Source organism: Sphaeramia orbicularis, chromosome 4 (assembly GCF_902148855.1).
Source record: "Sphaeramia orbicularis chromosome 4, fSphaOr1.1, whole genome shotgun sequence".
In the NCBI taxonomy this organism is placed as follows: Eukaryota; Metazoa; Chordata; class Actinopteri; order Kurtiformes; family Apogonidae; genus Sphaeramia; species Sphaeramia orbicularis.
In genome coordinates, this window is record NC_043960.1 from 38,598,812 (window position 1) to 38,616,832 (window position 18,021).

Genomic DNA, 18,021 nt, shown 5'->3' on the forward strand with positions numbered 1-18,021 from the left:
ATGCAGTGCTGAGGTGTAATGGAAATTTCCGACATATCTGATTGGTTAACTGCGGCCATTTTATCATGCAGGGCCCGAGGACAAAACCATATTAAGATAGGTAGACTCTATATGATGCCCTTCATCCATCTTCCCTTGACTTCCCCTGTCACCTCAACGTCCACAGCTGCTGGAAGGACTCCTTACAGTCAAATACTAACACATATGCACTCATGTAAATATATGCCAGATCCTCCCTCTAACCTTATTACTGCAGATACTCATGCACACACTTACAGCACATGCGCTCACACCCCTCAGCCTCAACCTTGGCTTCTGCTCTCCGCCCAGCAAACGGCTGTCCTTGCCTGTGGTGCACGGCAGGGCCGTCCCAGTAATAACAATCCATCACTGCACTGCACAGTGGAAGTTACAGGACATAAAGGGGAACAAGCAGCTCAGCGTTTCTCCCTTTCTGCCTGTTTTTCTCATCAGGTGATTATGAGTGTGTGTGTAATGGGCTGTGTGTGTGTTCCTTGGACCGTGCATTGCCAGGGGGCTTCAGGGTCTCCCCCCCACAAGATCTGATGGACACTGACGATGGATTCCCTCAGTGTAAAATGAGTAATGTGTTTCCTCCGGGGGACACTCACATGCCACAGACACACACACATATCCACAGAGTTGTGCTTACGTAAAGTGTGGTGAGTGGGCGCAGTGTGAGCACAGCCATTTGAGGAGCTTTTGTGGATGTTGCGCCTCGGCCTGTGTGCCATTCTGGATAGCGCTTAGCTACACCTACACACTCTCGAACACGCTTCCTGCTCATTTGTCAGCTGTGTCCTACACCTGCAGCATGATTATTGGTGTGGAAGTTTCACTCTCTGTTCAGCTGCAGTTTATCTCTGCAGGCCACCTCGTCCTATGACAGATGATAGACATACACCGAAAGATACAGAATGTATTTCTATCTGGAAGATTTTCACCTGTGCAGGAATTGGGATGCTCATAGCTGATACAGTGCTATACATTAGAGGTAGTCTTGCATAACCAGGCCTATCTCCACACTTAGAGACAGTCCTGGCACCATCTACTATCATTCTGGAACTGGGGTAAAAACCCTCTGGGTTGTTTGACTAGTTTGTGTTTCTTTGTTACCCCTCAGCACACTTCTGGCCGAAGGGGTATTGTAATTGTTTTATTGTCTGTCTGTCTATTCAACGACTTAATCACATTATCTGAAGAATGCATAGAGATATCTGCACCAAATTTATGCTGTGGATGCATCTTGGCATGGAGCAGAGGCCTATTGAAAATATGTCACCTTGACCTACTTTTTCAAGGTCAAATGGCATCAAATGGAAACACGCTCACCAAATTTGTACCGTGTATACATCTTGGCATGGCTTGGTTTGTTGGGATGATATGTTTGCTTGCAACAGCCTTGTGCAGTTATAATATCTGAGTACTTTCAAATATAAATATGTATGTTATAAGTTTTACACAAAGACGATCTAATTAAAATTATAGGGCAGCAACTCTCAACAGAATCTTACACTATATGTGGCCAAGGGGTATTAAAAGTGCACAGCACATTATGTTAGGATTCTTGAGCTGTCCTGTGTCTGCAAAGTAGTGTTTTTGGAACATTTGGAATAGCCATGGTATTAAAAGGACTAAATCCCTGTACTAGGAAAACAACATAAAAATCCATGCGAAGCTCTGGTGTTGTTGTGCTTTTGTTAATGAGGCAACTTGGAAAACAGTAATAAATAAGAAATTTTAAAGATGCAGACGTTGTGTTGAAATTGAATCATGAGCCCAATGAATATTCACATCTGTATCTGTCATGCAAAGCAGAATGACTTCTGTTTCACTTGAGCAATGTTTACATCTTGAGAAAGGTCTCACAGAAATTGGCATCAACAATGGCTGTTTATATTAAGGACAGTTTAGGTCTTTTGATGGCATGTTCCAAAAAAGTCTGTTCAGAGTCACCTGTTGACTTGCATGAATTGATGAAAAGATAGACAAGTGATCTACAAGACATTGAGAAATAGACAAATTATTGACTGATGAATCTTGTCCATTTACTATGCACTATAGTAAGGTTGGAAATAACTGTCTATGTCCAGGATGTTTCAACTTAACTGCACAGTATTTAATTTCTGGTCTCTCAACTTAAACAATAATAAAAGACATAGTGAAGGAAGTCGTGAAATAGTGTGGATTCATGAGAGCTTTCACCACAATTGATAGTGAAAATGTGTCTGAAGTGACTTTGGCAGATGTCATGTTTAATAGAATAGAATAGAAAATGAAATTTAAAAGTGAAATCCAATCTGTACATTATGTATAAAATCTACTATAAGCATATAAATTAAAGCAGCTAAAATAAATAAGTTAAAAAAAACAAGCGGAAACCCATCACTCACACACCAGCATGCATTCTGTCATTGCACTGATCCCTTTCAAACATATTGCACATCAGATGTGTTTTTCTGTATTGAGTGTGGTGATTGCTATTGGGTAAAAACTGTTCTTAAATCTGTTTGGAATTACATTTAGTGAAGTTAAAATTAAAAGGAGGTCTTGGTTAAAGTACAAGCCGCCTTAGGAGATATAATAGTCGTAAATGACAGATGATAGCTGACCCATTAAGCAATTACATGTAGCCCAAGAACATTCTTATCACTACCTTAAGTATTATAGCACAAAGACTGAAATAAAAATCAATTACACGATCTATAAAAGCAATCTTTAATACAATTGTTTTTGCCTTGTGGCCATAAATTACTCACATTTGAAGGGAGACATTAGACAATTTACAGGTATCTATCTAAATGGTCCTAATAGTAATGACTCTATATGATGTGTGCCTTTAAAAGAAACCAGAATGCATAGCTAGCAGCAGTGCAGAGACATTCTTTAGAGGTAAAATTATAATTATGTCATTGCAATTCTACAGTAAACCTTTCATGTGCTGCATGTCTTCAGAGTTAATCTTAAAATAAAGTGAGTGCAGTACTACAGTATATACAAGTGCACTTATGGTAAGCTTTTCTGTGCTGTGTTTAATGGCATCAGGCTGTATAAAACCAGTTAGAAGTCATGTTTGAGGTCATGTATAATGTATGTAAAACGACACACATATTTAGTGAACTATATTCATAACATATGGTTTTATTATAATAAAATATCTGCAAGTAAATTTAAACTGTATAATGTTAGTGTTTGTAAAGAGCATGTAATGTCACTGACCAAATGAAACAGGCCGTGACATTGAATAAAAATATGGATTGCTTTGAAATTGAACTTTGTTTGGCATAACATAGCTACACAAGTCTACAAAATATATATGCAGCATAGCCCTGGTCATTTTTAGTTTTGTGGAACACACTATAGCCTCAAACAAAATATAGTGATATACAGTATGTAGATCTACATGTGGATGTAAATGCTCTTTCTGTAGCCGCTGGGATGCAGAGCTCTCGTCTCATTATTAGGGGAGTTTTATTCATACATTAATGGGATGTGTGCGTGTGTAATATATACGTTTAAGCCTAGCATCAGCGGTGCCCTTGGTCTGATCTCATCCTAATGTACTCATGTCGAAACATGCAGGGGCCTCATCATCTATTATTTTGAATAGGCGAGGACAGGGTTGGCAGAAGCCCCATTAGCTTAATTTGCTGTCTTTCAAGCCGTAATGGCTCCTGTTTAAATAAAAAGAGGCTGCGGAGTAGGTATGGCTGAAGGTGGTCTGATAAAAATGATGTATGCAGCTGTTAGTGCAGCGATAGAAGAAAGGAGGGGACAGAGGTGGCAGAATATCTAACGAGCCCCCTACCTTTACAGCTCCACAACCCACTCCACTGTCTAAATCTGGCTCTGTTGCTATCTAACCTGCACTTGGCTTTGTTTTTTTTTTTTATCTTAAAAGCCATACGTCGCTCTCTCCCCTTCACTGTCTCGCTGGGTTTCTGCAGTGTTTGGATGGTAATTGGGATGCAGTCAGAGAGCACATGAATTCCGGGTCACGCAATCTGTACTTTGCCATCTGTACAGACTGTGCTGTAGAGACGGACCACCAGGCCACCTAGGGAGAAAGGGAGAGCTGTAGACACTGGGTGACAGCTTACCATTTAAGCAACTGCCTATAGTTAAAATAGGTTAAAATATCATTATCATCACTTTAAGTATTATAATACAAAGATTAAAATAAAATTAATAAGTAGATCAATAAAGGCAGTCTTATTGTGCTTGTTTTTGCTTCGTGATTCCAAAGCTCTGGCAACAAATTGGGGACATTTTATGGAAGAAATTAAACAGTTTATAGGTTTCAGTCTGACTGATCACCTTACAGTCGGTACAATAGAAATGACTCAATATGATTGCCTTTACAAGAAACCGGAATGCATAGTAGACGGAGGTGCAGAAGCATATGAAAGTGTTAAAATTAACATTATGTTGTGGCAGATCTTTGGTAAAATCTTAATGTTCTACACATCTTCAGTGTTAAATCTTGAATCAAAGTGAGTGGAAAAACTACAGTATATACATGAGAGTACCTTTTGGCTGAAGCCACACTGCTGAGGTTTCTGTGCTGTGTTGAATTGCATCAGGCTACACATAAAATGTAGTTGACATCAAATTTATGGGTTTAGAAATGTGACTTCTGGAGTTTTAGTGCCTTAAAACTAACCGATCACAATTACAGCATGCCACTTTCCCTTGGACGATCCCCATGTGAGATCCTCATTAAACTGTTTCATTAGAAAGACTCCGTAACAAAGGGATATTGGCTTTAATTGTAGCTCGTACTTTAAGCACGACCATTTAACATGTCACAGTAAGAAAAGCATAAATGTAATTAATTTTAGCTGCTGCAGTTCCAGTCTCACTATCATGCCTTTTGGAGTGGTTGAGGAAAGTACAGTCATTGTTAGTGGTATAAATAAAACCTTTGTGTGGAAAAACACAATGGCAAGTCAAAATTTCTGTTATACAAAACACTGTGAGTGTCAGTACCATCTGAGTAGATACCTAATAGGAAAAAAATGGTTCTCTCAGGCTTTGAAAGCCACATTAAAATTGCTATTATTTCTTTAAGTCCATCAGTGAGTGCAGAAAGTCGTGATTAATTGGAATTGTCCAGCATATAGTATAGTAAATTTAGCCCTGTTGTGTGTAAATCTGCATTTTTACTACAATTGAGTGGATATATAAATGTTACTTGGCAACAGGATATGTAAACTAAAGAAAACTGACCACTTTCCATGCGCTAATGACTGAGGGAACAATATAAATGATGATATAATTTACATATAAGTCATGTGTTTGACGCTGACAAACAACTGCCATCTGTCTTTTGCCACATATTTGGCAGCAGACAATAAACAGAGAGAGGCTAGCAGACGGACTTTAAATCCTACATCAACAAAGCAAAGTGGATTATCCGTGAAATGTATGACAGGACGTCCTTGCTATGTGCTGAAGAGCTGATGAGGGGTAGCTCTGCAGGCTGTTGGTCGACGGCCACGCGGTCGGCGTTCTCAGGCTAGGAACTTACTGAGGGTATCCAGCGGACAGGTGTGTTTCAGCTGGATATAGAAAAGCAGGAGATGGGATAAAGCATAAGAGGGAGGAGAGAGAGAGAGCAAGATGGTGTAGGCGTTGCCATGACAACATCAGACTCCTACAGTATTGTTCTTTCCGAGCCAATCCCAGTGTAGCACTTTATGTCAGAGCCTTGGTCTAGCAAACATCTTCTGACTTAACTGATTCATGTTTTACGTAACTGAACTTTAACTTAAATGCAGTTGAAATTATTATTAAATCTAACATAGTTAAAACTGTCTAAGTTGTTTGGTTGTTTCTACTTTTAACCTATAAAGACCCAGTGTTACTTTTGTGGTAGTTCCCAAATAAATTTTTCTCTGTATTCAACCTTCCTAAAGTGATTTATCACCATTTATTATATTTATATCATCCTCTGTATTTTCCATATTTTTCAGTGAAAATCATATATTTTCCTATATTTAATTTACTGATCATTTACATGTTTGTTAAAACTCAGATTAATTATTTAAGACCTAGTGTGAAAGTTGAGGGTTATTATATCAAAAACATAGAAAACAGAAGAAAAAGCAGCTTTTTTAGTAAAATATATCATAAAACAAGTATTTCCATCCACTGTCATTTATCAAACTCCATGGTTTTTACTGGTGAATCAATGTTATAGAAGATGACAGTGTTTCCATGGTAACTATGAAGCCTCTGAATGCTCAAATGGGTTATATCTGATGACCATGAAAAGATGACAAACTGCATTTTACACCAATTATTTACATGTATTAATACAATTAATGGATCAACAGGTATTAAACATTTTAGATCAGAAGATAGTTTTGGTCGCTGGTGGATGTTTGGGCTGTAATGGGTTAAAGTTGAGGGTTATTATATCAAAAAACATAGAAAATGGAAGAAAAAGCAACTTTTTCAGTAAAATATATCATAAAATAAGTATTTCCATCCACTGTCATTGATCCAACTCCATGGGTTTTACTGGTGAGTCAATGTTGTAGAAGATGACGGTGTTTCCATATTCACTATGAAGCCTCTGGGTCATATGTAATGACCATGAAAAGATGACAAACTGCATTTTACAACTTACATTTTATTTGCATGTATTGATAGGATTAGTGGATCAACAGGTTTTAAACAGTTTAGGTCAGTAGATGTTTTTGGTTGCTGGTGGCTGGTTGGGTCTTTATGGGTTAACGTCATTATATTTCCTTTTCATGGGTTGTGCTATAATTCTATTTTTGTTCATTTACTTGGTTTGTGTCACGTACTAACAAGCAACTTGAGTCAAACTAGAGCTAAATGAAGAGAAATGAAATATGAAGACTTAGCCCAAGTGGTTATCTGTCAGTTTTCCATCAGCAGAAATAAAGTCCGTCCCTTCAGTGGCCTCTCTTCTGTGCCGGTTGCCACCTGCATCAGCTGGAGGTCAGCAGGGAATAGTGCAGTTGTACTCCCGCTGCGTAATGAAATAGACGAAATAGATGCGCTGACAGTTATTTTTGACTGCAGCTTACTACCAGGTAACAGTAGCCTCTTGGACGGCAGCTCTGTGTGGCCCTGCTCGTGCCCACAGAGGGATCATGGTGTATACAGTAGGGAACATGCTGCTATCCACCTGCTGCTGACCTGTGTGGTATTAGCTGGCAGGGGCCTCTGAGCTTATTAGTGAGACTGCTACCAGATATGGGTTTGGACAACCAGCCATGTGACTGACTTACTGACTGACTGACTGACTGACAGGGAAACTGGAGACATTTTTTTGAAATGTGGGTGTGGATCGAAGGATGTTTATGGTTACCGCTGTTGTGGTTAGTGCTCATCTGCTGTTTTTGAGACGAGCTCAATCTTATAACAACTAAAGGAGCAGGTGAGTTATAATGTTTTCTAAAGGAGGTTACATGCCCCACATTCTGCTGATGTGGAAAAGGTGTCATACTAATGGACGGCTTAACCAAAGTCAACATGCATGCCAAGGTGGAGGGTTGAAGTCCTTGAAAGAATGCGGACTGTCCAGTAGAAAATCCAGTCTTCTCTGTTTTCTCTTTTTACTTTCATCTCATTTTAACTGTCACAATATTAACCCTTTATAGGGCACTCATAGAAAGGCTTTGAAATTCAAAATTTCAACCGTAGTGTGTTATTAGAGGACATAATATGACTTTTTTACTTTTGTGAAATGCTGCAAAATTTTGTATTGTTATGTAGAAAATCAAGGTTAATAAAGTTACCATATTTGGTTCCTTACCCATAAGTGGCAAAAAATAAATGATTAAATCCAAGAAGAACATGGGTGCTTCTATGAAACGGAGTTCATTTTGTTATCTGGCACTTTTCTAGCTTTTTAGACCCAATAATAAAAAATAAATTTAGACACATTTCCCCCCGGGATGTACCTAATGATGACCTCAGATAAATGCAACAAAATTATACTCCATCCCAAAATTAATGAATTTTTAGTAAAATATTAGGACAGGAAAAGCTACCTAGGTGTCAAAGCATTTTATCGTGAAAACATGGCTTGAAATGGTCTTATATACTGCTATAAATAAAGACGCTGCGTTAAATTTGATGATCCTAGTGGTTTTTCTAATCCAGACATGCAGGGTTTTTCATGAAACGTCAGTCTCATTCCAGGTTTTGTCTGTAAGCCATCATGTCCACTCACGTTACATGCGGAACCTGCCCATTTAAATACGTACAAATCGCGAGGATTTTGCAACAGCAGTCATTTTTGTGAAACACTCTGCCTTGTATAATTAATTCGATTCCCAAAATGTACCTGTGAGAGAATAAAAAGTTATTTGAAAAAATAGTAGCACATAATTTTTGTGTCTTTTTACTGTTACCTGCAGATTTTTGTATAAAAATGACATTAAAATAATATAAAAATATGTTTTATCTGAAAAACAGTTTCTCTTTTATCTCAGTAAATATTTATTTTTTAAAATAGACACAAAGTGTATCCAAACTTGCTTCATAACATTAGTCTACATCTGGTCTGAATTTTTAGCCCCCATGCCCTGTTTTTAGGGACTAGTTTCATAGAAGCACCCATAAAAAAGAAATACAAGAAAAAACACATGTAAGGTGAAAGGAACATGTATTTTAGAACATCACTTTTAGAATGTTACAACATAAGTGCTGATCCAGACACCTGTCAACATCCACATTATCCCTTTGAACATCATTCCTTACATTAGTTCCATTACTTCATGGTACCTAACAAAGCAGGTCCACTCACTGTTCATGCAGAGATGGACCTTACAGACCCTGTAGACCACAGTGGACCTGAGATTGTTGCCTCACTGTCCTCACTGTAACTGTTGCTGTCACTGTCTTGTAATTCATACAGGAATTACCAAATATAGTCACTTGCCCGGTAAAGGGTTAATAGCATATAAAGTCCTTGCTTGTGTATTGCAAAGTCTTTATGCCATTACAATTAAATATTTATTATTATTATTATTATTATTATTATTATTATTATTATTATCAAGGCCAAAGAGACAACCTTGAGTGTTTATGCTTGATTGGAGGAGGCAGTATCCTTACACACATACTTACATTATTGTTTATGCAATCGAAAGAGTCTGCAGGATCACATCTCACTCCTTTACAAAGCTATTCTATTCCTCATGAGATCATTTTTCACCACAACATATTAATATTGAAGAATCCTTTTAGACAAACTGAAAGGTTGAAATTAAGACGTTGCCAGGACATTAATGATGTGATAGGCTATACTATGATAATTACCACCGTTTATCCTATCCTTGCTTGTGCATCCTTGTGAATATCTAAAATTAAACATGAGTTATCTGTGAAAGGCAAAGTCACATATTTACTGAGAGGATGTAAGTGCTTTGTCTGACAAGTGACTGTGTTGCGTTTAAGTGCATACTCCGAATATCTACCACAGAGAGATTTTTAAACTTTAGGTCTTGACATTTTAATATTTATTAATGCCAAGCTGCTCATTATAAGCCTGTCTGCCATCAGTTTGTATTTTCAGACAGTTACATTTATTCAGTAACAGTTTAGCTAATGGGAATATTCATCACTGAGGCAGAATGAATTGTAAATTAGGGCATGTGGGGGTTAGGGATATTAAGGGGAGTTATTAAGTCGTCTGTAATAGTAGCAGGTGGGAATTAAAACTCCTGTAAACACCATTGTCCTCCAAATGCTAAATGCCTCCTGTCATGTGAATTCTTTTTGTTGTGGTTTAGTGACGCTTGCAAAGCCTAAGTGCAAGTCGGGACATCAGGAAAAAGTCAGTTGTCAGACATAAGCACTTAACTACCTATCATTTTCACCTCTCCAAGTTTCACAAGAGTTATGGTTTTTCCCATATGTTTTAGTTTCATCATTCATATATCCTGCAGTTTTTCTCCAGGGTGCTATGGTGGTGCAGTGGTCCAGTCCTGGGTTCCAAAGGCCAATGGGATCCTTTCTGTGTGGAGTTTGTATGTGCTTCCTGTGTCTGCATGGTTGTCTCCAGCTTCCTCCCACCATCCAAAGTTATCCACTTAATTGATTAATTGATTGATCTAAATAGCTCTTCTATATATGTCAGCCCTGTGATAAACTGGTGACATGTCCAGGGTGCACCCTATCTTCACTTGTTGGCAGGTGGGTTGGCCTCCAGCACCTCTATGAGGCTCCAGAGGATTAAATGGACAATGAATGAATGAATGAACTAGAAGCACTCGGAGAGCGCAGACTTCCGCCAAGGCTGATCAGTGGCCCCCCCTGTGGGCCCCCCCCACGCCAAGGAGGTTATGTTTTTGCCAGGGTTTGTTTGTTTGTCTGTTTGTTTGTCTGTCCGTTAGTGTGCAACATAACTCAAAAAGTTATGGACAGATTTTGATGAAATTTTCAGGGTTTGTTGGCAATGGGCCCCCCTGTGGGCCCCCCCACCCCCGATCACCACCAAAATTTAATCATTTCTTCCTTATCCCATTTCCAACAAACCCTGAAAATTTCATCAAAATCTGTCCATAACTTTTTGAGTTATGTTGCACACTAACGGACAGACAAACAAACAGACAAACAAACAAACCCTGGCAAAAACATAACCTCCTTGGCGGAGGTAATGAGTTACTCTCCATCCTACATACTAAGATGTTACTAACAATATAGGGCTGTACAATAGGTCCTGTGTCTTATATCATTAAGGATGGGAATCGTTAAGAATTTAACCATTCCGATTCCATTAGTGATATTGCTTATCCATCCAATTCCTTATTGATCCTCTTATCGATTCTCATTGGGTGAGAGAATAAAAGAGTACGAATGGGTGTGTTTGCATTAACTGTCTTTTATATTTCCATCTCTGCACAGAAAATATAACATATACAGTCTGTACAAATAATAATAACAGATGACGCCAGGCCCGGTTTTGGGGGGGGGGGGGGTGTGTGAAAGTGAAACTAAAGACGCTTTACTAATTCCTCAATCGCTGCATTTCTACTACGTGGAACCGGTTCAGCTCAGCTTGTCTCCCGTTGTTGTGCACCTCATTTCCTTTCCCTTCTTACCTTTGGAAACTTGTATTTGAGGAGTTACGATGTTTGAACACCGGAACCGGCCCGGTGTTCACTCTGCCGCTACATTCACAAGCGCCGCTAAGTAGAGTATCAAATATATGACATTCCTGTAAATGAATCACATGCTGTGGACAAATGTTTGAGGATATTGGAGGGATTCCACCCTTTAGAAGACATGGAAGCTTTGCAAGTGTTCCAAGTAAGTGGACCTAGTGTCATCTTTTTAGACTGTTTCTGCCTCAACGCCATGTTGGCCACGTTCTGACCAAAACAATGCAGCATACGTGTGACGTCATCACGTATGCACAACGAAGGCGGAATCGATAAGCAGAATTGTTAAGCAGGCAGGCAAACGATTCCAAGGAATCGAGCTACTGGTAACGGGTTCTCAAAAAGAACCGATTCTCGATTCCCATCCCTATATATCATTATACTTTATATTCAGAAACAACACATATCACAATACATTTAACCTCAACCCCTTTTCTTGAATCCTGGGTTGAAAGTTCATGGCTTCATATACACAACTAAATTACATCAGCTGACTCTAATCCTACCCTAAAAGGTCTCTCTCTCACTCTGTAATATTCTGATGGATGTTTAGAAATGGAAAGGCCTGTTAGATTTTGACATATATATATAAACTTTTTGAATGTAGAAATATATACAAGCACATGACGTTGTACTCTAGTTGCAGACAGAATCAGTGAAATGTGAAAATTGTCAGAACCCAATACCCAAACCCAGAGCATGCGATAGATCTAGCCAATTGATCTGTATTGTCAAATTGCATGGTCCTACTACTGTGATACAAACATTCACCAGCAGAAGAGAGCGAGTGCATGCATTTATGTCCACGTGTGTCATATGAAACCCATAGGCAGGTCAGGTTAGGCAAGCTTCTCATGATAAGCCTCATGCCTCAGAGACTTACGTGGATGATGTGATGGACTGAGTTATTGTGATGCACTGAGTCGTATCCCTCTGCCGTGGTGACTGACATTGTCAGGGACCGGCACAAAGTCAACTGTCGCCATTTACTTAATAGGGGCAGGATACATTGAGCTTGGGTTGTTTGATGTCACTGTCATATTTTATTCAGCCTTTTGACATGTTGCACTTTTCTTCAACAAAGCAGCGCGTTTATTTGTTCAACTTTCCTTTCATCATATGATATGAGCTCATTTGCACTGTTATTTTGGTTGAAAGGCTTGGAAAGCTAACAATTGTTTTCCTTTTTCCATGCATTTTTGAGATGTTTCACATGAGGCCTTAGAAATACAATGGATTTTCAATTTCCCTGTTTCCCTTTTTTTCATTTACAATGCATATAAAAGCTAAAGAAGAAAACATCCATGAATATAAAATTGCTTCATCGTTATTAAGGGATTTTGTGAACTCGAATATGATTTAAAAATCTTACTACTTGCTAGGCATAGTGCAGAATTGCAAAGTGAACTGTTTCAGCTTAATACAGACCCAGTCCTTTGAGGATTATCTTGGAGCTCTAGCTTTAATTTCACTGTTCTGCTGGGTCAATTAGAGTTTGTGATTGTAATTCCACTCATTTAGAGTGTTTGATCACTGCTGTTGAAGGGGAATTGAGCTAAATTAATTTGTTTCACTCTCTGTCTCTTTGTCTGTTCCCTTCATTCTTTCTCTCATCCATATCCACACTCTCTCTTTTTCTTTCTCTCTTAACCTCTTCCTTTTTTTTTCCGCAGGTGTCTGGCCCACTGATTCAACCCCAGCCAGGAGTAGGTGGAAGCAGCTGAGAGAATGGCCATGGGGGTGTCCCTTGGCCAGGTCGTAGGCTGGATCCTGCCTTTCCTGTTCTTGCTAGTAATGACCATGGTGTCACCCACCAGAGGCCAAGGATGTCCCCAACGCTGTGAGTGCATTTCAAAGCTCAAGACTGTGTCATGTCATAGTAAACGCCTCTCTGCCCTGCCAGATGGAATCCCATTAGAAACCAAGATCCTGGACCTAAGTGGGAATAAACTTCGGTGGGTAGAGCATGGCGACCTGCTTCCATATCCACGCCTTGAAAAGCTAGACTTAAGTGAGAATATAATCAGCGTCCTGGAGCCGAATGCTTTTTCTAGTCTCCAGAACCTGCAGTCGCTCTCACTGAGGGGTAACCAATTGAAACTGGTGCCCATGGGGGCTTTCTCACGTCTCTCCAACTTAACATCATTAGACCTTAGCGGGAATAAGATTGTAATTCTATTGGATTTTACTTTTCAGGATCTGAAGAGTTTAAAAAACCTGGAAGTTGGAGATAATGATTTGGTTTATATCTCAAATAAAGCTTTTCTGGGTCTAGTTGGACTGAGGGAGTTGACCATTGAGAGGTGTAATCTGACTTCTGTGTCGAGCCAGTCTTTGTCTTACCTGCACAACCTGGTGACTCTACGGCTCCGCTACCTCAGTATCTCTACCTTAGAGGACCAGAACTTCCGTAAACTGGGGAATCTGAGAGGCCTAGAGATTGATCATTGGCCCTTCTTGGAGTACATTTCCCCTCACAGTCTGCAGGGTCTCAACTTGTCCTGGTTGTCAATCACGCACACAAACATCACCTCTGTGCCGACCTCTGCTCTACGTAGTCTGGCACACCTCACCAGTCTCAACCTGTCCTACAACCCTATTTCTGTCTTAGAGTCTTGGGCACTGCGAGACCTCATCAGGCTGAAAGAGCTGCATTTGGTTAACACTAACCTGGTCACGGTCCAGCCGTATGCTCTGGGTGGCTTAAGGCAAATTCGCCTTCTTAACCTCTCCACTAACAACCTGGTGACCCTGGAGGAGGGAGCCTTTCAGTCTGTCAACACTCTGGAGACGCTGCGTTTGGATGGGAACCCTCTGGCATGTGACTGCCGCTTACTCTGGATCCTTCAGCGCAGGAAGACCCTTAATTTTGACGGCGCTTCCCCAGTGTGCATGACGCCCGTCGAAGTACAAGGACGAGCTCTTACTGCTTTCTCGGACTCAGCTCTCTTCGAGCACTTTACCTGCCAGAAGCCCAAAATCCGAAACAGGAAACTGCAACAGATATCTGCCCGTGAGGGACAGGTTGTGTCATTCATTTGCAGAGCAGAAGGTGAGCCAACACCTGTGATATTCTGGATTTCTCCTCAGCGCCGCCGCATCACCACCAAAAGCAGCGGCCGTGTCACTGTGTTACCAGAGGGGACTTTAGAAATACGGTACGCCCAGGTAACAGACAGTGGAACCTACATCTGCATTGCCAGTAATGCTGGTGGAAATGACACCTATTTTGCCACACTTACAGTTAGTGGGCTGCCACTAGATGCTGCCCTTATGGCAAACCGTACCTACTATGCTGGGGACCTCAATGACACAAATCTGAATGATACTAGAGTCTTCTTAAAGTTTACTCTGGATCTCAAAACCATCTTAATATCCACTGCTATGGGCTGTATCATGTTCCTGGGCGTAGTTCTTTTCTGTTTCATTCTGCTGTTTGTGTGGAGTCGAGGGAGAGGGCAGCACAAAAACAATTTCTCAGTGGAATATTCCTTTAGGAAGGTGGATGGACCTGCCGCCAGTGGAGGACAGGGTGGGGCACGCAAGTTCAACATGAAAATGATTTGATTATTAAAGACTGTTTCCACTTTCTACAATACTTGTTTACAAACTTTAAGAAGCGTGGATGTAAAAGGACACATAACACTGGAATGGACCCCTTTCTATTAGCAAACATTATAGACCCTTACTATTTGTAAGACATTTTATCGAGAAAAGGTATTATTATTCAGAAACTATGTATGTATGAGAACTGGGACTATGTATGTATTTGATATATTTCTATTGCTTTTTGCTGTGTTCATATTAATGTGTAAGAAAGGGATCTGGATTATAGTTGAAGATGTTCATAATCCTGAATAGACCAAGCAACAAAAGCACCCAGATCCCTGAGTCTTTAACCTCTACAAAGCTCTTGCCAACTCAGTCCTTCTTTCGTACAAGAAATTCTATCTCCTTTGACTTTTAAGGACTTCACCTCTCGGCTCCATCTGAGGTGACTCAAGCTCCCTGTCTCCAGACTCATGAATACATAATAATAGGTTGGTGCTCGATGAATGCCAAGGACTTGCCAATGTTTATTTGAATAGTTCCAGCTATATACTGCGTATTTAGACTCATCGACAGTCACAACTACAGAGCACTATTATGGCGATTTGACCTAAATACAGGGGGTCAGCTTGAAGAGCTTTTCTCTACACTACATCAGACAACTAGCAGTCAGCTGCAGTAAGTCTTCGTAAAACACTGCCAACACAACCATTAAGCACCATTTTAATCAATTACAAGCTGAGGGAAGAGTGACTTCTTATTGGATTGTTCTTTAAACAAAAATGGGAGTCTACAGTACAGGTTAAGTTATAATTACAGGACATGATGTACAGTGCTATTGTGACAAATCAGTACAAGCAGTGTATAATGGAGATGCACACAACTCAGTTAACTTTTTCCATGGTTGTCTATTCAGTAGAGACACCAAATTAATCCTCCCCTCTTCAAATGAAAATGCTGTATCATAAATATGAACGCATGTACAGTGAAAAAGTTGACTATTTAACTTGTAGTATTTGTAAATTGGGTGAATTCATCCCAGAGGTGAAGAGATCATACTGTATAGATAAACCATAACCTGTATCAGATGTAATATATATTTTGTAATCTCTCACATTGAAATATTTGTGGTTGTTTATAGTACTGTCGAGTGATCGGATTTAATTGTTCTATTGTAATTCTACCGTTAAAGTCTCTTTTCGAATCCAGTTCAATAATAACAGCTTTTACAGTCTCACTCTGTTGTTTTATCAGATAGAAACTGTAGTGAGACATGATGACTCTTCCAGTTCATGCTCGCAACAGATCATGAAGGGCATATATGTCAGGTTTCAGTTCCCTTGTCTATTTTTGGGCAGTAAGTGACAGTGGGGAGGCTTGGCTGACCACCAGGGGAAGGAGTTAAGTCTCATCAGGACTTTGATTGAGACATGCAGGGAGGAAACGCTAATGTGATAAAGACCTCGGGTGTTGAAACAAAGGTCGTGAGGAAGTTCTGTGAAAGCAGTCGATACATCCTTTGAAAATCTTCATTACTGTATAATAACAAAGGACTGAATGCTAACTTTTTACTATATAAGATAACATAAAGATAGCTTTTAAAACACTGTGATAGTATAAGTGTGAGGGGGATTTGAAGAAGTGTTTCATATTGGATTAGAAATCCCAATGTGTTAGTTTCTACTGTGACTTTGTAATAAACGAATGTAATCAGTAATTATGGTACACAAAGAGATCAGTTTTGGGTTTTGGAGAACATCAGTAGTATTGTCAACAAACCCACACTTGAGAGAATACGTCCAGTTTCCAGACATAACTGGAAATAACTGGGAGCAAACGGGCAAATTTCTGAAACTGTTCTGTTCTTAATTCTCTTGATATTTGCGTTCGCTCACAGGGAGTTGATACCACTGGATCAGAGATCACCTCTTTCTCTAGCTTAAAGTACTGTACTGCTAATAGTGTTCTGCTGCCCTCTGATGGCAATAAATGGAAGTGAAACTCTGCACTATTACTACTAGAGCAAATGGGGATATAACCTTGCTGACCTTTAATAGAACGTTATTTATATCAGTTCTCTAAAGCCAAATGTGAAACAAATGGAGGGCTGGATCCATCTGTATTTTAGAAATATATTTCACACAACAAACCCAACCCCTCTATTAGTTCTCCTGGTTAAAACAAATGTTAAAAACTACACAAATGATGTGATATTCCATGTTATCTAATTTAATATTCACTGCACAACAAACCGTTTACATAAAATGTATAAATCACAGTATATATTTATTAATAAGGAACTCTGGATATATGGATGGACTGATACGGCGGCAGTTTAGCATCCTCTGTATGGTTTGAAACATGTATTTATGGTACTTTTCATTGTTCTTTGCTGAGTTCATGTTGTACATATGGAAACCATTGTGTCTGGAAATTGTGCTAGACTGTTTTGTATTGTATCATTTTATAAAATGAAGCACACTGTTTATAAAGCATGCAATATGGTCTGCTATGATAATGTCTTGTCCCCCGGCCCATTTTATTTTTTTTAATAACAGTTATAACAGTGATCTGATCTTTCCTGATTCTTATAGTGGTTCTCAAAAGTTGATTTAGACCCGTGACCCCCTCACTGTGAGATTTTATGTTCAATATGTTATTTGGATTAGTTCCTCAGGAGTTTGTCAAGTTTTTATTTAACAAAATTAAGTCATCAGATGGATGGATGTGCTATCTACACGACACATAAAGATGTACTGCCTAGAAGAAACCCTTCGTTGTCATTATTCCCTATAGTTAACGGGGTATGGGAAACTGTGAATCGCAATTTAAATTTGTCAACACACAAGTTACAAGATGAAATTAAATCATTATTCCTAAATTTGGACAAGTGTCTACGAAAATTGTGGGTTATGAGAAATAATTTACAGCTCGCTGAGTTAACAACTTTATGATTCAAAGGGTGAATTTGTTTTGATAATCACTGTATCCACTGACATTCTGGAGAGCTTGAGCACAGACTTCTCCGCAATGGAAAATAACGTTCCTATGATGAGTGGAACTGACATCAGGCTTTACCATCTGCATTGAACTACAAGAATTTAACAGGTAAATGTCTCAGAACTGAAAATCAGTGGGAAGATTTTACAGATCTTATTTGTTTTGCAAGTTCTCCATTGGATTTACATTACAAAGTATTAACAACCTTACACAAATGTTTTCCATTCTAGGTACTATAAAAGTAGTTTTTATAAGACGATGAGACTACAAAGCAACTGAGCTTGGAGTTGCTTGTACCATGGTG

General features: G+C 39.3%; 1 protein-coding gene across 2 annotated transcripts in view; it reads left to right on the plus strand.

The window, feature by feature from the left end:
* Nucleotides 1–17,598, plus strand: part of lingo3a (leucine rich repeat and Ig domain containing 3a) — a 47,271-nt gene extending 29,673 nt beyond the window's left edge. The window contains exons 1-2 of one of the 2 annotated variants that reach the window (XM_030131934.1): nt 7,417–7,435; nt 12,842–17,598. In XM_030131934.1, the coding sequence (XP_029987794.1) occupies nt 12,897–14,735 (1,839 nt within the window). In that variant the 5' untranslated portion in view covers nt 7,417–7,435; nt 12,842–12,896 and the 3' untranslated portion in view covers nt 14,736–17,598. Of the gene's footprint in view, nt 1–7,416; nt 7,436–12,841 lie in introns of those variants that run through there. The other variant, XM_030131933.1, reaches the window with a different exon arrangement.
* Nucleotides 17,599–18,021: the final 423 nt, after the last annotated feature.